The following is a 27,060-nucleotide window of genomic DNA, read 5'->3' as shown; positions in this document are numbered from 1 at the left end:
AACCCCACATTGGGCTCTGTGCTGGGCATGAAGCCAGCACTACTTAAAAACAACAACAACTAAAATATGGAAAAAAGTCCCAGGTGGAAAATCACATTCTTTTTGATGAAAGAATCACCTTTAAGGTTTCACAGGAACTGATAGGTCCATCAACAAGCTGAAAATAGATACATTTGAGAAGAATAGGCAGACAAGAAAAAACGAAAGAAAAAATGGAGGAGGTAGGGAGAGAGAGAGGAGAAATTAAGAAGTATCTCCATCACAATAATTTAGAACCAGTAATAGATTCCTTTTTCTAGTATTTTGAGGAGTTAACATGGGCTTCCATCTTTTCCCAGTGATTTGAGAAATAAGGAAAATAAGCCAAGGGTTTCTGTTGTAGCTTCTGTTCTAGCTTACAGTGTATGCAGTGGGAAAGAGCTGGGGATTTAGTGACAGTCAGCCCTTAACTTCCCCGCGTTATCACCTTATGCAAGTCATTTCCTGTCTCTCAAGCTAATTTTGTTACGTATCAATGACGATCAGAAAGACTAGCTGTCACCTGAGGTTCTTAACGGGGCTCAAGTACTTAATACTTGAGTAAGTAAGTTGCTTAGAAATAATTACCTATGTAATTACATATTATTTATACAATTGTCCACGTAATTATGTATTAGATGTATTAGATTTAGTAAAGATCTTTCTGTTAAAATTATGAGGCAAGTCAAACTGACCAAGTTTAAAGATAATGATGGGACACTGTTGAGAACAGAAAGTGGGTATTAATACATCATTGCTCATGTGCTGCCCCAGTGTCACAAAGGAACTGGGCCACCGAATGGGAACACAGGTGGTTTCTGATTACCAGATCTCTGTGGATGAAGCTGTTTCTCTCCAGGTACTCCATCCCTTCACACACATCTTGACACATGCTCAGCAGCATATCTCTACTAAAATGACCTTGTCTCTGCCGGAGGAAATTCAGAAGACAGCCCCTTTCCATGAACTCCGTAACAATGTAAATTGGTTTCTGCTGGGTGCATACGCCATAAAGCTGTACCAGCTTCGGGTGTGTGAGCTTCCTGGGAGGGAAGTCATGCATACATATGGTTACTATAGGAAAAGGAACCAGCAGGGCTATTAGCTGGAGTCAGGCTAAAAGAGCAATGGGAAAGAACAGAGTAACTTACATCATCACTTTAGCTTCTTCTATAAAGTCTTCCTCACACATGGCACCTTCCCTAATAGCTTTGATTGCAACTTTGTATTGAGCTCTCCACTTGCCAAGCCTCACGACTCCAAACAGTCCGCTCCCCAGTTCCCTCATAAAGGTCAGCTCTGAAGGGTTGATCTCCCATTTTTCTGTGAGACAGAGGGAGAAAGTGATAACATTTAATAAGGAGAACACAGCATGAATCCGCGGGAAACAAAGAAACTACAACCAAGGTCAATGTCAAAGTTACAGGCTCGTACAACTGCCAGTAAAACATACAGCAGACTTGCAATGTGCATCTGAACTACAAAAGGTGGCTTTCCCCCCTCTGGGGGATGATGGACTGCCTTCCGAGCCGTCACAATACAAGCAACGTGAACTGCAGAAAGCAAGAAGATGATGAACAATATGCTAATAATAATAGAGCTTAAAAGTGCTTAGGAAAAAAAAAAAGAAACAAAATCAAACGCTTCCTCCTTTAGCATTCTTCCCCCTCAGTTTCGTTTTTTGTTTTTTTTCCCCAATTACATCAGGTTGGAAAGAATTTAATCTTCTGTTTAAAAGGCTTTTGCTGGAAGCAACAAAGACCTCAAGTGGATGCCTTCTTTATTACCCCCATCCTTAACTTCCTGTGAGTAACCAACAAGGCTAGTGAGAACCAGGAAAGGATTTGGTTTATTTTAGAAATAACATGGCAGTGCTTATTTTTCACCAACAGGAAGTTTTCTGAATTATGAATAATGATGAAAGCAGAAAATCGAGGGTTACCATAGCTATGAGTACAATCATCTAAAAACCCATACTATAAAACTATAAAAACAGTTCTACTATGTGGAATCCTAAACATCTAAACTGGTCTTGGGGTGATGGATTTTTTTCAAGGAAAGTTAGCCAGTGCAACTATGAAATGAGTTACCATAGCTGAATCCTGCAGTGGTCGGTGCATTCTTCTCCCTCACGTTAACTGGGTACCGCAGCCTTGTGACGAGTCCTGGAGGTCAGAGAGAGCAGTGCAGTTGAATTCATTCTTAATCACTCCGCATGGTAAAGCACAAACCTTAGAAACTCCTGTACAAAGTCCATTCATTTTCCACTAAGTGCTCATCCTCTGTGGGTACATACAGTACCCTGCTATATGCTAGCGAAAAATAAAACCAGAGGAAGGCAGGCAGGAAGAAGATAATCCTATACTTTGAGTTGACCATTTCATATTTTTACAGAACATAAAAAAACTTTTAAAGATAGAAATGCTTTTATTCACTCAACAAACACTGCCTTTTAAATATTACCGTGTTCTGGGGCACCTGGGTGGCTCAGTTGGTTAAGTGTCCAACTCTTGATTTTGGCTCAGGTCATGATCTCACGGTTCATGAGTTCGAGTACCGGGTCGGGCTCTGTGCTGACAGTATGGAGCCTGCTTGGGATTCTATCTCTCTTCCTCTCTCTCTGCCCCTCCCTGCCTTACTTTCTCTCAGAAATAAATAAATAAATTTAAATAAATAAATAAATAAATAAATAAATAAATAAATAAATAAATAAATATTACAGGGTTTATCAAGCTCTCTGCTAGCATATTTGCTTCTCAAACATTTTTGAAAATGTTAAAAGGTTTCTAACAGTTACTATCGCTTATTATTTCATGTTGTTTTCCAATGAGATCTGAACTATGAAAGGGATTTAAGGTAGTCTATTAAAAATTAAAGTGATTCACCTTGCTAACTCAATACAAGTAACCTTAGCATAAATAGAGGCTCTAAAATATCAACAACTGGAAGAGAAACTACTGGAAGTCAGTGAGGTGGGGTAAACCCTTTAACGTAAGTTGCTTCCAGCACTAAATGAGAAGAAATGGCACAGGTATCTCTCCTATAAGCACCCATTTTCCTCTGTATTTCTTCAGTTACAGTGTATCTCATAGTAACTTTAAAGTGTTACATACTTCTCTGTCTCCCCCACCAGACAGTAAGTTCGGAGAGACACAGGGTCAATGACTATCTCTAGTCCACCACAGACTCCCTAGAACCAGGCACAATGCCTGGCACGTAACAGACACTTAATACATGTTTGCTAACTGACTGAATTGAGGTAACGGTTGTTATACAAGGAGATGAAAGAAATAGGGAATGTGATCCCTGAAAAAGAAAGTAACAGAATAAGAGATACGAAAAAGTTCTTGGGGGATAAATCGATAATGAAAATAGCTCCTCACGTGTTAGACACAGACTTAACATACAACCCAGCAAATTCACTCCTAGGTAAGTAACCAAGAGAAATGAAACTTATTTCCGTGCAAAAACTTGTATACAAATGTTCACAGCAGCATTATTCGTAAAAGCCAAAATGTGGAAACAAGCCAGATGTCCACCCCTGATGAATGACAACAAAATGGACAAACCAAATTAACACAGTGGATTATGATTTGTCAATAAAAAGGAACGGGACACTTATACAGGCTACAACATGGACACATGTCAAACACATTATGCTAAGTCAAAGAAGCCAGTCATAACTGACCACCTATTGTATGATTCCATTTATATAAAATGTCCAGAATAGGCAATCTGTGGAGACAGAAAGTAGATTAGTGGTTGCCAAGGGCTGGACTGGTAAAAGAGGGGCAGGGGAACTGGGGGGAGAGACAGGTGATGGGCACAATATTTCTTCTGAGGATGATGAAATGTTGTTAGATTACAGTGATAGTCGGCACCGCTCAAAACACACTAATGACCACTCACCTGTATACTTAAATGGGCGAATTTTATGCTATTTAAATTATCTCTCAATAACTGTTCCTATCATTATCTGAGAAAACGGGCATCAATGTAGTTTCTGGTTCTGGTGTTTGGTTTGTTCCCACTCCGGTGGTAAGTATAGCAGAGATTCAGCAAGATGGAAAACTCATTCAGGACACAACTACTCTAGTCTTTAGAAGCCCCTAGCATAGCCCTAAACCCTGGGCTTGTCTGACGGCTTCTGTGACAGCCCTGACATAGACATATCTTAGGATTTAGTTTAATACTGTTAAAAAAGAAACTATCCAATGACACTTCTAAAGGTGCTAAGGTAGACTTTATTCAGGACCATTGTGATGGGTATAGGAACCACCGCAATATGATTTTAGAGTTCGACAGAGACTGGGTTCAACTCCAAATATAGCATGGACAAGCGGGAATTTACAGCCAAGGATCAGGGGGGCAGTCAGTGGATGGAAAATTACTAAGAGGAACTCTAGGCAGGGAGGGGGTTGGGATACGCCAATCTAACAGGATCTTGCTGAATATAAGCCAGGGTGACCGAACATCACCCGGTGGGAAATAAGGAACCTGATCAGATACTGAGTGCGAGTGGATATCAAGCGTGGGAGTTCCGGTAAAACTGACTTAGCAGGGTTCTTGCTAAAACTGGATCTTACAAGAAAGTGCATAAATAAATGGGTCTAAAAGATGGTTTAGGAGCCTGACTAATGCTTAGTCAAGCAAGGAGTCTTTGTTAATACCAAGGGTATAAGCGACAGAAATGTGAACATTCATCATATACAATAAGAGTAACTCATGAGCTGAGGTCAAATCAGCTTTTTTTTAAAAAAACTTAAGGTTTATTTATTCTAAGAGAGAGAGAGTGGGAGAGCAGGGGAGGGGCAGAGAGAGGAGAGAGAGAATCCCAAGCAGGCTCCAGGCTTTCAGTGCAGAGCCCAACATGGGGCTCGATCCCATGAACTGTGAGATCATGACCTAAGCGGAACCAACAGTCAGATACTGAACCAACTGAGCCACCCAGACGCCCCAAGACAGCCTTTTATGAGACTTAATATTATTTCCCATTTTTCTTTGTATATATCACATCCTTAATATGCAATAATTTTATTTTTTTTTCAACGTTTATTTATTTTTGGGACAGAGAGAGACAGAGCATGAACGGGGTAGGGGCAGAGAGAGAGGGAGACACAGAATCGGAAACAGGCTCCAGGCTCTGAGCCATCAGCCCAGAGCCTGACGCGGGGCTCGAACTCACGGACCGCGAGATCGTGACCTGGCTGAAGTCGGACACTTAATTGACTGCGCCACCCAGGCGCCCCCTGCAATAATTTTAAATCAATCACACTCTACAATTAACTACAAACTGAAACTGTTCAAGGAAGAATTCATCACAATGTCTGACCATGTAGCCGTGGGGTCTCCGTAGTGGAGTGGTTATCACGTTCGCCTGACAATGTCTGACCACCGTAATCCCTACCCTATATTTGAAAAATGTTTTAACAGATCATTTACCTGCTGCATTGTGCTTATGATATTCAATAATCTCAGGAATTGAACCAAATGCATGTTTTTCTGCGAGATAATACTTCTTTGGGGATGTTGTTGTTTCCTTTATATGATAATGCCTGAAACCCGACGAGCCTTCTCTGAAACAAAAATCAAATTGTGTTAGCACCAAATTGTAATAACGTAACATCACTCTTAAGATGTTTTCCACCAAGAAACCACAGGTCCCTACATATGGCCCCTTCTAGTCTCTGCACAACTTTTATTTTTTCCCCACGTTCTTCTTAGCTTCACCTGTCACATTAACAGGTGGAAGTTTTTAAAGTGGTCACTGGTAATGTACTTGGCCCTTGCATGAGATTGTGAAAGAGAAAATTTACCAACTCCATTTACCAACACGTAAAAGTCTTAAAATACCTCTTAGCTGGCTACTGTTTTTTGTCCCTGCTATTAATGTAAATGTGCAAATGTCTACAAGACTTATACTTCTAAAAGTGAACCAACCCACTTCTAAAAAATGTATAAATTCTATTTTAGATATCTTTCTAGAACACAGATCTTCTTGAGTCATGTCTTGCTAAAAATTCTTTCAAGAGAATTCCCTCTGCTCTTAAAATAAAGCTCCTTGACACTGGCGTGACCTGACCTCTACTTTTATCTCTTAGGGTTCTCTTTCCTCCCTTCACCGCCCCCTTCCATTCTGGCTAAAATACTCTTTTGTCAGTTCCTGGAATTCATCATATCCTCCCTCAATTCTGGGTCCAGTTTCCTAAGTCAGAAACACTCTTTCCCTTCCCCCCACCTTCTGCCTGCATTACCCACCAGGTCTGTCTAGATGTCCCTAGAAAACACTGGTGACTAACTTGGATGTGTCTGGGACATGTACTACCCCCCCACACATACACACATTGCTCTCCGAGCATAATACTTACTCACATGCTACCACAACTGCCTGGTTGCTTGTCTGAATCCCCCACTAAGCTATAGGAAGGCAGGGTCTGTGTCTACTTTGTTCGCTGTGCCAGCCTTAGTGCTTAGTGCAGTGCACGGTACTCATTTCTTGAATGTTGCTAACGTTTCCATAGACATTCTCAGTGGATATATATGGAAAACCATAAGGAAGATTACCAAGTACAGGAAATATGGATATAAAGAAATATGAACACAAAAAATAGGATAGATTTTAGAAATCAAGTGCAGATTTTCTTGTTTCATGCTGAAATGCAGCATATTGTTTGAACATTAGGAATCCATAAAAACTACACAGGAACTTCATATCAAAACTCTTAAAGAGAGAGAGAGCTTGATCGATTGATTACTTACCCTCCAAACTTTGTATAAAGGGAGACCGTGTACATGCCTGGCTGACTGGAATCTCTTACCATAAAACCACCTTCTTTATCCTAAAATCCAAGTTAAGAAAATGTTTCCAATCTAATAGCAAGTATCAATGCCATAGAGAAGAATCAAGAAACCCATCTTGTAATTTCATGTTTGTTATCCTTTGCTTAGAAAATCTGCTTTGGAGAAGCACAACTTAAAAAATCAGGGTGTAACTACATGACTTTCCCCTTCACATTACTGGGCTATGAGATTAGTTGAAGAAAGTACACTTACAATTCCCTCAATCACAAATCACCACACACAACAGCATGAGATATTTCCACAAGATATCTCGAAGTGTCCTTTCAGAACCGATACACAAGGTTTCGCAATTTCTAGAAGTGCTAGACATGTGGGGAAACAGTTACTGAAAAACGTGTTTCTTACTAATTGGGTTTCATAGCATACACTTCTCATATTTGCTAGAAGCTTTGAATCCTGACTCAATATCATCTTCTATCCACACAGCATTTTTCCTGTAAATATCTCAGTGCTCTTTATAAGAACATTCTTTAAGATCCCTAATTCCCCGGGAAATTGATGTTAAATATCACTGTTCACAGGGGTGCCTGGGTGGCTCAGTCGGTTGAGCGTCCGACTTCGCTCAGGTCACGATCTCGCAGTCCGTGAGTTCGAGCCACGCATCAGGCTCTGCGCTGACAGCTCAGAGCCTGGAGCCTGCTTCCGATTCTGTGTCTCCCTCTCTCTCTGGCCCTCCCCCCGTTCATGCTCTGTCTCTCTCTGTCTCAAAAATAAATAAATGTTAAAAAAAAAAATTAAAAAAAAATATCACTGTTCACAAAAGGAGAGCTGCAAGCACAAGTAAATCAGGCAGAGAAAACCAAAAAGCAAAACAATACAGAATGACTAAAAAATAAGTTCTCAAGTTTTCAGTGGAACAGCAAGAAACAGAAGCTAGGAATGTCAAATACCTCTCCGCCGATAACCCCCCAGTCTCTAGCTTTAAGATGAGAGTGTGTTTAATAGTCAAAAAACAGGCTCTGTGATATTAGCACAGAGCCTGCTTGGGATTCTCTCTCTCCTTTTCTCTCTGCCCCTACCCCCGCATGCACACACGCTGTCTCTTTCTTTCAAAAATAAATACAACTTTAAAAAAATGGAGAACCATTACAAAATAGAATAACTGGATCATAAATGTGGAGAATTGTACAGATCATCTTCTAATCCAACCTTCTTATCTTACAGATGTGCAAAACAGACGAGAGAAGTTACAGCTAGACTCAGGTCTCCTTACTTGGTCTACTGCAGTTCCCTCTATACTACATTTTACCCTTTTGTTTTATTGCTTTTTAAAGTGTAAGAATTTTAGCACACTTATTACTTACTATTATTTGGCTTATTTATTTCTAAAGGCAACTAAATACTTAATCAAACTTCATTTATGGGGTGCCTGGGTGGCTCAGTCGGTTAAGCATCCGACTTCAGCTCAGGTCATGATCTCGTGGTTCATGGGTTCCAGCCCCGCATCGGGCTCTGTGCTGACAGCTCAGAGCCTGGAGGCTGCTTCAGATTCTGTGTCTCCCTCTCTCTCTCTGCCCTCCCCCCACCTCTCTCTCTCTCTCTCAAAAATAAACATTAAAAAAAATAAAAATAAATAAATAAAAACTTCATTTATAATAGATATCATGTAATACTGATATAAATTATTTTAAAACAAATAACTTCAAGCAAAAAGGAAAAACACATTTAAGTACTAAAATCAAGGTAGCAAATAATAAATTAGTGAGAAAGGAAGTAAAGAAAATGTTACCCATGTACTAGTTGTTACCTATTGGTATGGATTTAATTGTCTCCTACTCAAAAAAGATACGTTGGAGTCCTAACCATATTTAGAGATTTACAGAGGGAACTGAATTGAAATGAGATCAATAGACTGGGCCCTAATACAATATGATGGAGTCTTTATATGAAAGGGAAATCTGGGGGGCACCTGGGTGGCTTAGTTGGTTACGTGTCTGACTTTGGCTCAGGTCATGATCTCATGGCTTAGGAGTTTGAGCCCCACGTCAGGCTCTGTGCTGACAGCTCAGAGCCTGGAGCCTGCTTCGAATTCTGCGTCTCCCCCTCTCTCTGCCTCTCTCCCACTCAATCTCTCTCTCTGTCAAAAATAAATAAATGTTAAAAAAAAAAAAAAAAGAAAAAGAAAGGGAAATTTGGACACAGAGACGGATATGCATGAAGGATGGAACAGAGGGGAAAAAAGGTGGAAGGCCTGAAACAGATCCCTCCCTCACAGCCCTCAGAAGGAGCCAACCCTGCTGGCCTCTGGATTCCAGACTTCCATCTAACCTCTAGAATCATGCAACAATGCATTTCTGTTGTTTAAACCGCTCAGTCTGTGGTACCTTGTTTTGGTGGCCCCAAGAAACTAACAGTACACAAATACTCAATTTTAAATGATTAAAAAGGACTACTTACATCACAGTATTTTTTAGCCTTTAGAAACAGATACGTGAAATCACTTCTCAGAGATTTGTTACAATTAATTTGCGCTGAAACCGAACTCACAAAACAAGTACAAAAACTTACTTCACTTCTAAGGAGTTGCTCTGCTTTGCTTCTATTCGTATTTCTGCAATACCATCTGAACAGAAAAGAAAGTACATTTAGGGCCTCAGGTTTTTACAATTCTCTAGGATTGTTCTCTCTAGGCTTAACCAGGTAACACTGCTCATCAATAATAAATACAATAAGTGACAACAAGACATTACTCATAATCTCAATGATACAGACAATCACTAATAACATTTGGGTATATATACCTTCAGACTTTCCCTACTCATGTTATTACGACGATATGTACATATGCCAACATTCACATTTTGTTATTAAAGTGGGATCAAGCTATACTTGCTATATCATAACCAGAACTTTTTATATAATAGTGTATGGACAGACATCTTTGCAAAGCAATATAGTTCTAGGCACCGTGGTATGGCTATGCCGTAATTTATTTAAACTATTCTTCATTATTTAACATAAAAATCATTTCCAATTTTTCTGTAATAATTACAAGAATGAATTTTACTCCACAGATTCAAACATGCAGGGAACATCATCCTACTTTCACTACTGTATTTAATTCAAATTAAAAGTTACCCCAAGCCCCTATCCCACCAATAGGTAGTAGATTTCATTGCAAGTCATAATGGAGGCTCTCCCACTGAATTTCACAAAGGCCCCAAGTGTCAAAAGAAAGACAGCAAAACAGAAGAATAGGCTTCCTGAGTTTTCTAGACTTACTAGTTGTAGCACAGCCCCACACCCTGGCGGTCACCTAAGTCTCTGCCGTAGGAATACTGCTATTGCCAAGCAGCGACGCCAGCCCTCCCACCAGGTTCTGTCACCACTCTGTGCAATGACCCCAAACCCCTGCAGATCAGTGCCCCTTCTTAACCCCTGGGGAATCTTTCCCAAGGAAAGATGGAAACTGCCATCTCCCATCTCATCCTCTGAGATACTCTCTCCTCTCCCTGCTTCCCCCAGCCCAATCTCTCCATGAGAGAGGCCAAAGAACATGAACTCAGACCATTTCCTTTGGCGTTCGTTTTTAAACTTCTGTTGTTTGTTTTGATCTGTTTGTTTTAGATGCCCTTCAGTGAGCAGAGAACCCTCCACCACAGTCTTATTTCCTGAGGCTTCTAATGTTATGAAACCAGACAGGCCCCTCTGGACATCTGGATTTTCTACCGCTGGTTCAGCTTGATTATAAAAGAACCAGCACCTGCTTTTGACGCAGGAAGTACCCTGAGACAAGTGAACATAAAGGGAAAAATACAGAGACCAAAATATAATACAAGATCCTTTTTTTGGTCTGGATGCTTTTATGCACTCGTAGCAGCCTAACTACAATCTCAGTACAAGCTGATGGCTCTGATTTTATTTGGAGCCTGGGGTGATTAACCAGAATTATGGGCATTAAGATCTCATTGCCGTGGACCCCATTTTATGAACTGAGACCAAGTTTAACGAAATTGCAGTTGTAATCAATCAACTTCCGTAAAGCAATAGAGAGATACAATAAATGAGGAGAACATAATGGATTCTGTCCCTGAGCTTTTCCACTGATACAAGAAACATTCATCAGAATGCCAAAAAAGTCAAAAATTAATTAAGGAAAGGCAACTGGAGTTCTCATGGCATATATTATAAACGAGCAGAACCTGAAAGATTGGAAAAAAAAATTTCTTTGTAAATAACAAAGATTCAAACCCACATCTTCACAGCAAGAGTAAGCAATGGAGAGTTAGTCTCACGTTCAGATGCAAGAAAACAGTTAAGGCTAACTTGTGGCTCTCAGGAGGAAACAGAGAAAGAAAGAGTCCTTTCTTCATCTAGCACATTCAACTCCTGGGAAGGGAAAAAGGAAATAAGAAAGAAAAGGAATCCATGGTACAAAGGGCAGGCAGGCTTTTTGGAATCCTGCCCTAAGCAGTGCTTTTTCTGGCATTTGCGGATTCCCCAGAAAGGACATTTCTCCTCCCTAGGATGTAAACTCAGACCTTTAAGAATATGTTGAAGGAAGGAAAGGAGGAAGGAGTGAGGAACAAACTGATGAATCAATTAGTGGTATTTCCCAATGGCCCATTGTAGCTTCTCTCTCTCTTCTATGATGCTTATCACCAGGCGAGACAGGAAGGCCACTGATGGCTCTGCTGAACTCATCCTGGCAAGAGGAACTCTGCACACGGGTAAACGTGAAGGAGCCCACATGGTGAGCAAAAGTGCTGGGGCAGATGCTGGCCCACGTACATCTGTCCTAGCCGGTCACACAAATGTCTCTGTGAAAGGGAGGTGCCTAGTTGGCTCAGCTGGTTAAGCATCCAACTCTCGATTTCAGCTCAGGTCAAGATTTCACGGTTTGTGAGATGGAGCCCCATGTCAGCATGGAGCCTGCTCGGGCTTCTCTCTCTCCGTCTCTTTCTGCTGCTCTCCCACTTGTGGTTTCTCTCTCTCCCTCTCTCTCTCAAAAAGTAAATAAACAAACTTAACAAAAAGAAAAAAGACAACCAGTATAAATGATGGAAAACCAGAAACAAACCAAACAACCAGCTATGATTCTTTGCTGGTTCTGTAATTTGACCCCTTTCCCCTGAGCCACCCACTCAAAGCCTTTTATCCTAGACTTTGCCCTATTCGAAGGGCCCTTTCATTTCTATCACCTTCTTCCTTTAACATCCTTCCACCAAGAACTTGTCATGACCATCACCATGAACCCACTTTCTTTCCTGCAGCAGCTCCTTTGACTCTCTCCTCTTCAAACTGTTACCTGGATGTGGAGGTCAGAACTAGGTTCTGCTGGCCCTGGGAGCCTCGGGCCTGGCAATCCTGAGTCCAGCCCCATGGACTGTCTGTTGCCTGGGACTCCTGGGCCCCAAAAAACAGCAGAAGAACTCTTGATTCAATAGCTGGCAAAAGGCTTTTTTAAACCCTGGGAACATTTGAGATGTGTTACAGCATGGGCTGTAGCAGAGAACAACACAAATCTTGGCATGGGAAAATAAAGGGAGAAGAGGGGGGATCTCTGATTGTCTACACTGAAAACAGGTTTTGTTCTTGTTGAGCGAGGCATGGCACATGCCATGTGGAATCCTTGACCCTGGGCAGAGGGCTGAGGGGATTCCCACACCAGAGACCGTACATGGCAAATTCATTTAGTCACACAGAGTAGGAGGAGAGTCCCTTAGAAGAGAGGGCATTTCCAAACTAAGATAAATCCAAAATATTCATGGCAATGAATCACAACCTTCATAAAATCCTTATTTGTAATCCCAAGAATCAGGGGAGTTCTCACAATTAGACAAGGACTATCTGGCTTCCAAGCATAACCCTCTTCAAATCATCAGTTATGTCTCAGTCAGATCACTTTGTTTATTCATTTTTCTAAATATAATTTATTGTCAACTATATACAGTGTGCTCTTGGTTTCGGGGGTAGATTCCTGTGGTGCATCGCTTACATATCACACCCAGTGCCCTCCTCAATGCCCATCACCCACTTTCCCCTCTCCCCCACCCTCTATCAGCCCTCAGTTTGTTCTCTGTATTTAAGAGTCTCTTTTGGTTTGCCTCCCTCCCTCTCTGCTTGTAACTATTTTTCCCTTTCCCTTCCCCCATGGTCTTCTGTTAAGTTTCTCGAGTTCCACATATGAGGGAAAACATATGTTATCTGTCTTTCGCTGACTGTCAGTCAGATCACTTTACAGTAGGGTCCAAGGGCGCCTGGGTGGCTCAGTCGGTTAAGCAGCCAACTATTGATTTCGGCTCAAGTCATGATCTCACAATTGGTGGGATGAGGTCCTGCATTGGGCTCTGCATTGTTAGCGCAGAGCCTGCTTGGGATTCTCGTTCTCCCTCTCTCTCTGCCCCTCCCCCACTTGTGCGTATGTTCTATCAAAATAAATAAATAAATTTAAAAAAAAAGAAAAGAAAATAAGGTCCAAGTTTTCACTGTTTAGTACCTTCCCTAATTCTAAAGATTTTGGTATTTTTTCCTAGAATTTATTTAAGAACAGAAACACTATTTATTTTACATATTTTTTATACCTTATCTACTTCTAAAACAACTTTGGGGGATCACACCACCGAGGGCTATTAATCCTTTTCTAGATTTTAAGGTACATCCACCTTACGGGCACTGATACGGACAGAGGAGACAGCTTTTTGTTGGTGGTGGTGATGGTGGTGTTTTTAAATAAGTGAATGAAGCATCAGAATGACCCCCTCAGAATGACCACAGAAGAGTATCTGGTATATATGAGCTTCTCATTAAAACCTGGCCACGCACTGCTAGTGGGCTTATAAATAGTATGCCCATTGCCTTCTCTGGAAAGCAGTTTGACAGCATGCATTAGGAGTCCTAACAAGTTCATCACTACCCTTTAGACCAGTATGTAAATTTTTAGAGACCTCGTTGAAGACAACAAGCAAAAAGAGGTTATCCCAGTTAACGTTACGGAGCAAAGATGCTACACAGCACAGTGCCTTACAAATAAGGCAATGGTTATATAAAATATCACACATCTATGTGGCATGTGCCTCGTTGTATGCGCTAAGGCCTAGCACAGTGCCTCATACATGCTAGGATCTCAGTAAATATCTGATGAATTTGTGACTGAATGAAACATAATGCAGTTATGAAAATGTTTTTGAAGAATACCCAATGGCATGAGGAAAATTCAATTCATAATATACTGTGAAGTAGAACAAAAAGGATACAAAACATACACAGCATGATTCTGCTCCTTAAATAACAGTTAAAAAAAAAAAACTGAACGGAAATATGCTAATGTTAACACGGGCCAACTCTAGTTGATTTATGAGTAATTTTTATTAACATTTTTCGTATTTTAAACATATTGCTATCATATTGCTATGATCATATTGCTATCATAGCAAGAGAAAAGAAACAAACATGTTTTTTTTTTTTTTAAGGCCACTCTTGGAAACTGTATTCTGATTTCCTGAATGAATGAACAATGATCTGTATTTCAAAGTCAGCTAAGCTGTGATTTGTTCAAAATAAATTCAATTATATTTGCCCGTGTAACTGCATTCATACATAGTACCTTCGGGTAAAGCCTATTTAGAGAAACTAATTCTCACAACATCCACTCTGTACAACTGACTTCAGGAAAGATATCTATTCATCTCCAAAATGCCTTACATAACTAGGAAAATGAAAACATTTTCTGGTTCTCCACATTCACAAAAAAACCATTTACTTACTCATATTGGTCTAAGTTGTTCGATTTCTTTCCCGTTACATAATTACTTGGGATGTATCCTTCACTCCTGGAAGGAAGGAAAATACTTTTAAGTAAACTGAAATTATTTTACTGAGAAGTTATTAAAAGAAAGATTATTGCCTTTATGAAATCATTAAAGCATTATATTGCCTAAAGCTTCAAGAAAAACTAGCTAACCCCCAATAATTCAATATACCTATAGCATTTGATGCTTTACAAAGTACTTCCTCGTTTGGCCTTCCCTAAAATTGTGAGGTAAGCAGGCACTACTATACCCACTTCCTGGTGGAGAAAATGAAGCTTAGAAAGATTAAGGGATTTTCTTCAGGTCCCAAAGCTAGTCAGTAACAGGGTCAGAACTTAAAATCTGAACTTGTGACTAGGTTCAGAGCCCTTCCTAACATTTCACGATACTTCCCTTGAATTCTTGGGATGTTTTAAAGAAATCTCTATTTGAGAAAAGTGAAAATGTTGGATAAAAACACCCATCTTGTCAATAGTCCCAAACATCTGTGGAGAGCATTGTTTCACAGTAGTCCCTGACCTCTATATCAACATCACCTGGGCCACTTGTTACAAAGGCAAATTCTTGGGTCATACCCCAAGGGAACTGAATGAGAAGGCCTATGTGAGGCCAAGGAAATTTCAGTTTTACCCCTCATAACTCTCACACATTACAGCTGAAGAAGACCTCACACCTGAAATCTGTTAGAGAAAATCTCAAATGCTCACGAAGAGGTAACTATGTGAGATGATGGGTCTTCTAATTTGATTGTGGAAATCACTTCACAATGCATACATATATTACAACATTGTGTTGTACACCTTAAATATATGTAATTTTCACTTATCAATCATACTTCAATAAAACTGGGAAAATTTTTTTTAATTTAAAAAATTTAATTAAAAAAATTTTTAGCCAAAAAAAACCCACTCATAATAGGTACACTCTTGGTAGGAGCCCAGATTATCAGTGTAAGATAAAAGGCATACATGTATACAATTTTAAAAATTGAGTAAAACCCTAGTAATCTTAAATTTGAATTTGGGGGTGCCTGGGTGGCTCGGTCGGTTAAGCGTCCGACTTCGGCTCAGGTCATGATCTCACGGTCCATGAGTTCGAGCCCTGAGTCGGACTCTGTGCTGACAGCTCAGAGCCCGGAGCCTGTTTCAGATTCTATGTCTCCCTCTCTCTATGCCCCTCCCCTGTTCATGCTCTGTTCTGTCTCAAAATAAATAAACGTTAAAAAAAAAAAATTTTTTTTTGAATTTGAACTATTAGTAAGAACTCATAATACACACACACACACACACACACACACACACACACACACGTAGCTCTGTTGCACTGAAAAGGCCTAGAAACAATGACAATCAAGTAGTAATTAGAATCCTAGCATTCTGATTATTGTCCAAAGATTAACTCCCTAAGAGGCAGCATTCCTCGGGAAAATGACAAATTGCAGGTTTGGCCAGGAAAAATACAAGATGAACTTGAGCTGTTTTATTTTACCCAGAAAGCAAGGAATCTAAGAAAGATTAAAGTGATCCCAACCAGGAGCACCTGGGTGGCTCAGTCGGTTGAGAATCCGACTTCGGCTCAGGTCATGATCTCACAGTTCAGTAGTTTGAGCCCCATGTCGGGCTCTGTGCTGACAGCTCAGAGCCTGGAGCCTGCTTAGGATTCTGTGTCTCCCTCTCTCTCTGCCCCTCCCCCCCCTCTCTCTCAAATATAAAAAAAAACATAAAAAAAATTTTTTTAAGTGATCCCAACCAAAAACAGCTACCACTCACCTATGATGGGACAATTCAAGCAAAAAGAATAATGACTGCAATGGTTGCAATATGCATCCATAATAATACTTAAAAAAAATAATTGGGTACCATTGTTATCACTAGAGGAAGCTCAGTTATCAACGCACTAAAATTGGTAAAAGGAAAGAATCAAACATTTCTCTTGCCTTTGCTGCACAAACTAAATGAACTGGCTGATGAGGCAGTTCTTCTTTAGAGAATTAATAAATGTAGACGGAATGAAGAGTCAGAAAATTATCATTTTACAATCCCTAATGAAATAATGGATCTAAGCAGTAATCACTAATGAATGCCAAAATCATTAGGTGCAATCGTGATGAGTTTTTTCATCACCTGAACCACTGAGTAATCTTCACATCATTAGAAGTGGGACAACCAGATATCAACTTCTAATGTGATCAAGCCTCTAGATTACAATTTGCAGGAAATACAGGACACAGAGATATATTAGATGATGCCATGTGAAAGCATTTAGTTTAACCTAGATTGTGGCTCATTTCATAGGGTAAATGACCTGGTTTCATCAATAAATCAAAAAAAAAAAAAAAAAAAAAGGATGGGGGCTGTTGTAGAACAAAAGAGAGACCTATCAGCCCAAATGCAGTATGTGGAGCTTGTTTTAGTCTTACTTAAACTGTATAAATACATATTAGAGCTACTCAGGGAAAAATGGAATTACATAATGGGTACTATCCTTAGACCTTGATCTGAGAGGTCCCTGTCGTGGTCTCACACTTCTAAGAGCATGCTAAAGTCCATGTTCCCTCAGTCCTCCTCTAGACCATCATCTGGGTAACTAGGACCCCCAAACTCTCTGTCCATTGCTAAGGCCAACACAGACCTTTCACCTTGCAGACTCTGAAAAGTAAATTATGCTAGTTATGTGCAACTCCTTCAGCCCAGGTCCAAGGGTGGCCAAGTTGGGGAGTGGCTCTTGTAAACTATGTGGACAGAGCTTAGACGTATGGCTGGGAGATCCATATGGTACACGTGAGACAGAACTGAGGTAGAAGGGAAGAGGAAAGGAAGGTACCCCAGGGAGTCAGCCCTCCATGCACTGTCACCTTCTGGCATGGGACTCTTAATTCAAACCTTGCCTCCTTGCCATTTTGAAGGTACGTTTGTCAGGTTAGAGGATAAATGATATTTTATTGACCAGTTTGTCGGCTTGACTTATAACTTCAAAATACTTAGATACATGATATATGGGCTTTCATTTGTACTCTTCTTTCAGTCCTGAAAATGCTAGGGGAAAGTCTACAGATGGTATTTTTTTAAATTATCATGAAGTATGATAACGACATGGTAGTTGTTCAAAAACATCTTTAGCAGTTAGACTTAGGGATGAAATTGACAAAATGATTTGAATTTACTTTTTTTTTTTTTAATTTTTTTTTTTCAACGTTTATTTATTTTTGGGACAGAGAGAGACAGAGCATGAACGGGGGAGGGGCAGAGAGAGAGGGAGACACAGAATCGGAAACAGGCTCCAGGCTCTGAGCCATCAGCCCAGAGCCTGACGCGGGGCTCGAACTCCCGGACCGCGAGATCGTGACCTGGCTGAAGTCAGACGCTTAACCGACTGCGCCACCCAGGCGCCCCTTGAATTTACTTTTAAATACTCTGGTAAAAAACAACTGGGAAGATCGGTAAATCAGTCCACAAGTGAAGAGAGGAATAGAGAACTGGAATTGAGAATGGGGCAAGGAGGTGAGAAAGTAGATTTGGAGGGAGGGTATGCTCTGTCCAGGGCAAAAAGTCCTCCTCTTTTTATCCACAAGAACTCAGAATATAAACAGGATTATATTTCAGAGGCAAGCAAAGGATAGAGTTTCCTTAATGAAGCCTAAAGGATGCTCATCCTCTACATTTATCCAGATCTATTCATTACTTACCAATAATAAAGTTGAAAGGACGGTTCCTTTAAATCCAAAATTATCTTGTATAAATAATGCTTGTTTTTAAATTTCTTGCATATATGTGTATACATGTATTTTATACATACACACATGCACGCACGCACAAGCACACACACACATTCTCCCTCTTAGAAAAATGTAAGATTACTTACCTCAGGGGAGAAAAGCCTAAAATATCATTCCCCCAAGATAAAAGTTATCTAATTAAACATCTAATGAATGAGAAAGAGACCAATGTGATACATTCTAATTTCTGGAAAGAAGTGGTTGATCCATTTACATTTATTGAGTCATTACTGAGACTACATTTTGTTACTGCAAAGTAATGATGTGTACTTCCATTACTTGCTGGCTGAACCAGTCTCATTACATGATTGTTATAGACGATTCTCTTCTTGCTCAGCACTTCACACCCCCACCCCGACCCCCCGCTCTGTGTGTCATGCACAGAGAGGAAGCACTTACCCGTATTTATCTCTTGCTCTCCACCAATGAACATCATTCTTTTCTAATATAATATACTCTTGGCCTCTCTCTAATCTGAGATCATGTGCTTCTGTCGCTTGGAAATCATACATGGCTACAACGATTTCTTCACTATTATCTTCTTCCTCAGGTGGAATTGGTGGGGGAGGCCTTCGCTAAGAAGAGGAGACAACATCTGAAAATTTAATCATTCTGCTTGAAACTGGGTACGAAATCAAACACTAAGTGATCCACACAGCACCAGAGGATAAAGCAGAAACCTCAAGTCTACATAATACAACCCGGGGAACCTTCCCGTGAGTTTAGTGGTATTGATGCTACTGGACCTCTCATGAGTTTCAGAATATAGGACACGAGCAAAACCCCTCTTTAAACATCAAACAGCCTCTGCTCGGTGTCAAGGCTGGCCTTCCAGGGAGAGCTAAGGATAATATGGGAGTAGAAACCAAAGGACTAACGGTGGACTCACCATTCAAATGGGCTGCAATGGGGAAAAGGCACACTAGGGAGCGAGTCTTTTACCAGGTATCCTCTCAGTCAGAGGAATTTGCACTTCTTCGTCCCTACTATGTGCAAAGCACGCACTTAGTACCTAACACACTTTTTCTCCTTTATTCTTAATACTGATCCCATGAAATAAGAGTATAAAACTCCCATTTTACAACTGAGGAAACATGGTTTAAGGAATCCACCCAAAGTCACTCATACCAGATTCACATTGGGTCAGGTACCATCTGGGTCCAAAGTATCCTGTATGGTGTTTTCCACCTCACCCACTCTTCAAAAGCATATCATTAAATCACCTCACCCACTCTTCAAAAGCATATCATTAAATCACTGAAGTCACTTCCTCGGCATAGTACTGTGGTCTTAAGACTGAAATAGTCCTTTAACGTCCCACAGCCCTTATACAAATCTTCAGGCCAAAATAAAAGCAAAATGCCACATGAGGAAGGGTCCCCGGTGATAATATCTGATATAATTAAATTAATGATAATATCTGATATAATTAAATTAATGTTATTTGACACCAAAAAAATTCAAAAATCCATAGTATATCTGTTTGTGATATCATACTGGGTGGTGGGGGAGGGGGGGCAAAGGGGCAGAATCACGTGAATGAATATAAACTTACTTAACAAACTGCACATGCTTCCAAAAGGCAAAGTCCACCTACCTTCTTTGTTTCTGGTGCTGGAGGTAGTGCTTTTTTTATACCTGCAAATGACAACAACAAAAATAGGTCCAAATGCCATTTACCAACGATTGATAGTTTTAACAAAAAGATGAACAGAGACCAGAAATCTACCTGGACTCTCTCACTCTGGTGCATGCGGCTTGTATCACTATTTCCGAAAAGACCTTAAAATGCTATCAAAGCTGGTTTGTTTTTTTGCCTTCCTGAACAAACTACAGACATGCCGTAGGGATCGGGGCCATGACTTATTCTTTGTAAACAAGTAGGAATATGACAAGTTAAGAAGCTTCTGCTCAGCAAGGGAGACCATCAACAGAATGAAAGGCAGCCTACAGAAGGGGAGACAATGTTTGCAAACCACATATCAGATAAAGGGTTAATATCTAAAATATACAAGGAGCTCCTAGAACGCCATAGCGAAAAAATTCAATTAAAGACGCTACAAAGGACCTGAATAAACATTTGTCTAAAGAAGACATACAGAAGACATACAGGCCAACAGGTACATCTCACATCTGTTAGAACGACTATTATCAAAAACACAAGAGAGAACAAATGCTGGTGAGGGTGTAGAGAAAAGGAAACCCTCGTGCACTGTCGGTGGGAATGCAAACTGGCACAGCCACTCTGGAAAACAGCATGGAGGTTCCTCAAGAAATTAAAAACAGAACTAGCATATGACCCAGCAATCCCACTTCTGGGTACATACACAAAGGGAAGGAAATCAGTACCTTGAAGAGATAGCTGCATTCCCATATTCATAGCAGTGTTATTCACAGTAGCCAAGGTATGAAAACAACCTAAATGTCCAGCAACAGATGAATGGATTTTAAAAAAAAAATGTGCTGTGTATGTATGTACGTACACAATGGAATCTTATTCAGCTTTTACAAAGAAGGGAATCTTGCCTTTTGCGACAACATAGATGAACCTGGAGGGCGTTATACTAAGTGAAGTAAGTCCAGACAGGAAAAAAAGACAAATATCATGTGGTATCACTTATATGCAAAATTTTTTAAAAAAAAGTCAAACTCGTGGTAACAGAGAGTAGAAAAAGTGGTTGCCAGGGGATGAGGGTTGGGGGGAAGGAGATAGAGATATTGGTAGAGGGCACATATTTTCACTTAGAAGATAAATAAGGTCTGAGTGTCTAATATATAACATAGGGACTACACCTGATAACACCGTAATGTAGAACTGAAATGTACTGAGAGTATGTGCAACTTAAATACTCTCACACATACACATAAAAAGGTATACATGTAAGGTAATAAATGTCTTAATTAACTCGATGGGAAGGATCTATTCATAATGCAGAAGTACATCAAATCATCACACTGTATGCTTTGAATATCTTACAATTTTATTTGCCAATTATACCTCAATAAAGTTGAAGGAAAAAAACTTGGGGCACCTGGGTGGTTCAGTCAGTTAAGCTTCTGACCCTTGATTTCAGCTCAGACCATAGCCCCTGGACAAATTCCATGCTGGGTGTGGAGCCTGCTTAAGATTCTCTCTCTCCTTCTCCCTCTGCCCCACCCCTGATCATGTTCTCTTTCTCTCCCAAAAGAAAAGAAAAGAAAAGAAAAGAAAAGAAAAGAGGAAAGAAAAGGAAAGAAAAAAGAAACAAGAGGGGCGCCTGGGTGGCTCAGTCGGTTGAGCGACCGACTTTGGCTCAAGTCATGATCTCATAGCTCATGAGTTTGAGCCCCACATCGGGCTCTGTGCTGACAGCTCGAAGCCTGGAGCCTGCTTCGGATTCTGTGTCTCCCTCTCTCTCTGCCCCTAACCCACTCACATTCTGTCCGTCTCTCAAAAATAAATAAACATTAAAAAAAAAAAAAAAAGAAAGAAAAGCTGCTGATGGTGCCACATTAGGCTTATGCTTTTAATAGAGTCATTTTAAGTAGGCTTCCTTATTATGATAAAAGTTCTCAAAAATAGACCTTTTGATTCCATGATATGGCCTCCCTGCTAACTAAATATAATTATTCTTACAAAATACACTGTGCTAGAAAATGTAAAGGCCATTCAAGATGGCCTTTCCAAAATCAAAATCAAAAATCAAAATCAAGTCACTGTTTCACTATCCCAATAGCATGTACATCCTACATACAATATAATTATAAAATAAAATAAATACTTACTACTCTCAAAAAGATTGTATTTTTCACATCCGGGTGCTAGTTTTTCAGTTTGTCTACAACACTGGTAACTTCCATCTGCCCAAAATTTAGGATGATATTTAATCATAATATTATTGTTGTTCTTTATTTCTGTAATTCATAGACACATTAAATGATCAGTGAAATAAAGCAGAGATGATAGAATGTTTTGTAAATAACACTGTTGATCATTCTTTATTTCTCAGATACTATGTTTACTATAAAAACACCTTCACAGCATCATACAACCCAGCATTCAGAAAATCCATATGGTTCTCTTTCACCTTTTTTTTGGTGAAGCACCCTTGTTAGCAGAAGTGACCTCTGCTACACCATGATGGATAAACACAAAAGTCAGCCCACAACCAAAAGAAGGGATGAGGACTGTCCAGTGTAAATCACCCATTTAAATACTTATTCACAAGTCAGTTCATCCATACCAAATGTTGACTAAATAGGCAATTTCTTAGCAAATCAAATCCTGTTATCCTAAAAGCCCAGATGCTTTATCATCTTTAAATGCATTAGGCATTAAATGAAAGTGTGTGTATATACACACACACACACTATGTATACACCACTAGAAGGAATCAGATTATAAAAAAGGAAGCTCTCTTCAGCATGAATCACAGTAACAGAATGTCCTTGGAGAAACACTTACTGTAGCTTAAAAGATTATAAATGCAAGATACATTAGCTGTATTTCTTTTTTAGTGATAACATCCTAAAATTATTTAGAGCTAATATGACATGAGTTTTACCTTCTTTTAACTTCTTCACCCACCGGTCCCTGCTTTGTGCACTAGGTGCAAAAATGTAAAGTGTGTTAGCATCATGAACAACCTAAAATAAAACAAAATGTGGATGAGGTGAGAAATACTTAGGCACAGCACTTCTGCCTAGCACAGAGCCTTTGGTACCACAGGCGCCAATGAATGATTCTGAAATGATCAAATAAAAGTCAATCACTTCGGATCCAAAGAACCCACATTCCTTTCTTACAAAAGCATATCTATTTCTTCATGTCGACATCAAGTGGGACACATATTTTGCAAAGGACTGTGTTTTCATAGAAGAAAAAATATACGGAGGCCAAGATGCTTCACTAATCTTATTTCTCACAATCTAATTAACTGAAGATCCTGAAGTAAATTTGGTGTCTCGGGGATTATTCTAATCTAGTATTTTTCTGAATAATATTTTACATGAATGGACTACTCTCTCAGCTTCACTCCTATACCTTCCTTTTGCCACTATGAATAACAGCAGTAGCTAACTTTATTAAATACTACCCCAACTCTATACTATGTGCTTTACAGACATTAACTCAATTAATCTGACCATCAAGGCATCAGTATTTACATTTTATAGAGGAGGAGACTAAAGGGCTGATCTCCAGACCCTCCATTCCTATGTAACTCCAGGAAGCACCATTCATATAGAACATGCTGCACATGGTGTCCCCCCAGTGTTGTGCTCCTTAACCTACCCATTGCCATTTGGCTAATCATCCAGAAAATCAGGATCTGACTTCAGAGTCCAAACCTTGAACCACAGTGCCTCTTTTACAGGTAACTCCTGGTGAGCAATTAAAAGTCTTATTCTTAATATTTTTAATATAGTAATAAAATTCAGCCTGGGAAACTAACCCAAGAATTTTGTCTTTGGTCTGTTGTCACTTTACCCTTGATCACAGTCACAAGGCAAAAACATCTTGATGGGCTACAAATAAATACAAGGCTAGAAATCTCCCTTCCGACACACAAAGACAAATGCCACATGATCTCACTCTATGCAAAATCTAAAATAGTCAAATTCATAGAAGCAGAGAGTAGAGGAGTAGTTGCCAGGGACAGGGAGGAGGGGGACATGGGGAGATGTTGGTCAAAGGGTACAAAGTTTCAGTTAAGCAAGATGAATGTTCTGGAAATCTAACATACAGCATGGTAATTACAGTTAATACTACTGGATGGTTTACCTGAAGTTTGCTAAGAGGGCAGGTCTTAAGTGCTCACATACAAAAGAAAAAAAAAGAGAAAAGAAAAGAGAAAAGAGAGGGAAGGGAAGAGAGGGAAGGTAAAGAAAGGAAGGGAAATGGAGGGAAACAAAGGGGAGAGAAGGGAAGTGGAGGGGAGGGGAGGAGGGGGAGGGAAGTGAAAGGAAAGGAAAGGAAAGGAAAGGAAAGGAAAGGAAAGGAAAGGAAAGGAAAGGAAAGGAAAGGAAAGGAAAGGAAAGGAAAGGAAAGGAAAGGAAAGGAAAGGAAAGGAAAGGAAAGGAAAGGAAAGGAAAGGAAGAAAATGCTAACTATGTCAAATGATGGATGTTAATTAGTTTGTGATCATTTCACAATGTACACAGACACCAAAACATCAAGTTGTACCCCTTAAATATACACAACTCCTATGTGTCAATTGTCCCTTAAAAAAGCTGAAAAAAATTTTTTTAATCAACGACCACAGCAATGCCAGGAAACTGTAGTAGTAAGCATGACTAAAAACCCAGAATTACACTTTGGCAAACACATGGCAACTCACCTGGAATGGATATTTGTTTTGGCAGGGAACAACATCATCATCATTCTTCACTATTTCCACACACTTGATTTTTGAAACATCAATAAATCCCTTTCTGTATTTTTTCTGTTGAAAGATAAAAAGGAGGGTGGGGGGGGGAGAACCATTACAATTATAAGACACAAGACAAGAGGTTAATAGTAATATCTGTTAATGAAATCACGGATTCAAAATATTACTACTTCCTTAATAATTAACCTAAATCAGGTTTCCATTTATTGTCAAAACATTTCAAACTACTAACACTGTGAGAATTGTAATAAAAGGTAATTATTTCCATTTACTTCTAAAGATGAAGTTTTCTTATCCTTGCCCCCAACACTCTAGAACACATAAATGGACTCCCCCCACCTTTTTTTTTTTTTGTCACCCTCCCCTCTCAGACTTAGATCTTTTCAATTTCTTCAGCATCTTGAGGTCAGCACTCCACCCCCACACCCTCACCCTGCCAGAATAGCATCAAAGACCAAATCAAGCAAAACTCCAGGGAGCTGATCACAGATGCAAAACTCCAGCCAGTTCCATTTTCCGGGGCAGCACACAGAACCAGGAGGGTGGGAGGTGGATTTAAGGTATTCACAAAAGCTTCCATTCTCATTCTATTGTTGGATGGGCTATTTAGCTTCTCTACTGCCCTCTCTCTGCTCACTGCAATTCTGGCTGCAGCAATCAGGTAAGGACATTTCAAGACCTCCCTCCACCCTTATGTTTAGTAACCTCACACCTGAGAATTTGTCAAAGGGGGAAAAAAGAAAGAGTACAAAGTAGTGTATGCGAACATAAGTTGATACAATACACCCATGAAAAACCACTACAAACTCAATGTAGAAATAAAAAAATGCTTCCTGAATGATATTAATAATTGATATACTCCATAGAAAAAGCTGTATAAAGACTAAAAGTTACCTTTGGGAAGAGGAGGGTAGATATTCGTATGATGAGGAATAGAAGAAAAAGTAGAGAAATGAAGAACGCTGTAATATTTGGGGCGACCTCACCACTCCCTGGCACTGGTCATTCTAAACTGCTTCATTCAATATTCTGGAATTGCCCTCTGGTCACAACCTTTGGGCCCTCTATCCTCCTCCAAGGAATCTGCTCTGCATTTTTACTGTCACCATAAGACTTTTAAGACCTACCCACTGTCCCAGACCACCAGCTCCCATCTGATAGATGACTAGACTCTTGTGGAGGTCATTTCATCATAGTAGCCTCTTTCTCTCTTTCCTCTCTCCCCCAACCCCCGCACACATGCCATATATCCTTTGGCATTTTTATCAGCCCCCAGTTCTATCCACACCCTCCCTATTCCTTTCTACCTGGCTGCAGAAGGTTAACAATAATCCTGATTTTCCTCTCCATGCCTGCCCAGGCCTTCACTGCTGCTCCTTCATTCCTCTGTGTCTCTAATGGAGAGAACCTGGTGGGCTCCATGATGACCACCGGTCCTATCAGAACTACAAACCCTTCCCACTCCCTTGGTCCTGGGAGACTGCTTTATGGAGAAGACAGCAGCTATCCCATGAGTATACCTTCCAACTTCCTCCCTTTGTAGATCAAAGGCACTCTAAGATTTGTCCTTTTTTCTTCTCTTTTCTTCCGTCTCTGGGAGACGATGAGGAAAGTACAGCTCAGACAAGTTAAATATATCAATTACCCAAAGACCCCAAAGCCCACTAGACCCTGGGATACCCCACAGTTGCAAACAAGTAACAGCGTTGATGAAGCCAAGTCCCCAGGGGGGGCAACAAGGATTCTGAGCATGGACTGAGCTTTCGCCAGGGTAGAGAGAGGACATTCTCCTCGGTCGTGCTTTTCTGAGGGTCTTACTTCTACAGATAGACACATTCGGACCTCTCCCATCCACACCAAGAACCCTTTTCTGGCCCCTGCTACTGACCTCACTTTTCCCTTCCTGAAAGAGATGATGACTACCCCCTCGGCCCCCATTTCCTTCCCACCCACTCCTCCTGCTTAGCCACTTGCAGTCTACCTCCCACCTCACCACAGCCTGCTCAGCAGGTCTCAAAAACATCACCAAACCCAACAGTCCGTGCTCAACTGCCATCCACTCAGCCCTTCGTAAGGCATTTGCAAGTGCCAACACTCTCTTCTCTCTGAGCAGCCTTGACTTTGGGCCGTCCTGGTTTTTCCTTCTCTCCCTGCCCTTCAGCATCCTCCAAAACAACACCTGTCCTGTGTCAGCAACTATGTCAAGAAGTACACAGTCAAGATCAGCGAAGCTCACTCCCTGAGCAGATAGCTCAAACCCTGTGCCATTTAATCCTCACAGCTACTC

The 27,060-nt window shown here is 40.3% G+C and overlaps 1 protein-coding gene across 1 annotated transcript in view; it reads right to left on the bottom strand.

Moving 5' to 3' along the window:
* The window catches only part of TEC (tec protein tyrosine kinase), a 125,722-nt gene that overhangs the window by 11,213 nt on the left and 87,449 nt on the right, over nucleotides 1-27,060 (bottom strand). Inside the window, exons 3-14 of the mRNA XM_027056367.2 lie at nucleotides 24,723-24,827; nucleotides 22,950-23,031; nucleotides 22,171-22,299; nucleotides 20,003-20,043; nucleotides 18,805-18,980; nucleotides 14,586-14,651; nucleotides 9,388-9,442; nucleotides 6,778-6,857; nucleotides 5,461-5,594; nucleotides 2,109-2,183; nucleotides 1,170-1,341; nucleotides 845-1,061 (exon numbers count right to left, since the gene is read on the bottom strand). Coding sequence (XP_026912168.1) covers nucleotides 845-1,061; nucleotides 1,170-1,341; nucleotides 2,109-2,183; nucleotides 5,461-5,594; nucleotides 6,778-6,857; nucleotides 9,388-9,442; nucleotides 14,586-14,651; nucleotides 18,805-18,980; nucleotides 20,003-20,043; nucleotides 22,171-22,299; nucleotides 22,950-23,031; nucleotides 24,723-24,827 — 1,332 coding nt within the window. The remainder of the gene's footprint in view (nucleotides 1-844; nucleotides 1,062-1,169; nucleotides 1,342-2,108; nucleotides 2,184-5,460; nucleotides 5,595-6,777; nucleotides 6,858-9,387; nucleotides 9,443-14,585; nucleotides 14,652-18,804; nucleotides 18,981-20,002; nucleotides 20,044-22,170; nucleotides 22,300-22,949; nucleotides 23,032-24,722; nucleotides 24,828-27,060) is intronic.

This window comes from Acinonyx jubatus, chromosome B1 (genome assembly GCF_027475565.1).
Source record: "Acinonyx jubatus isolate Ajub_Pintada_27869175 chromosome B1, VMU_Ajub_asm_v1.0, whole genome shotgun sequence".
Taxonomy (NCBI): Eukaryota; Metazoa; Chordata; class Mammalia; order Carnivora; family Felidae; genus Acinonyx; species Acinonyx jubatus.
Note: the sequence above shows the minus strand (reverse complement) of the source record. Positions and strands in the feature narration are given on the sequence as shown.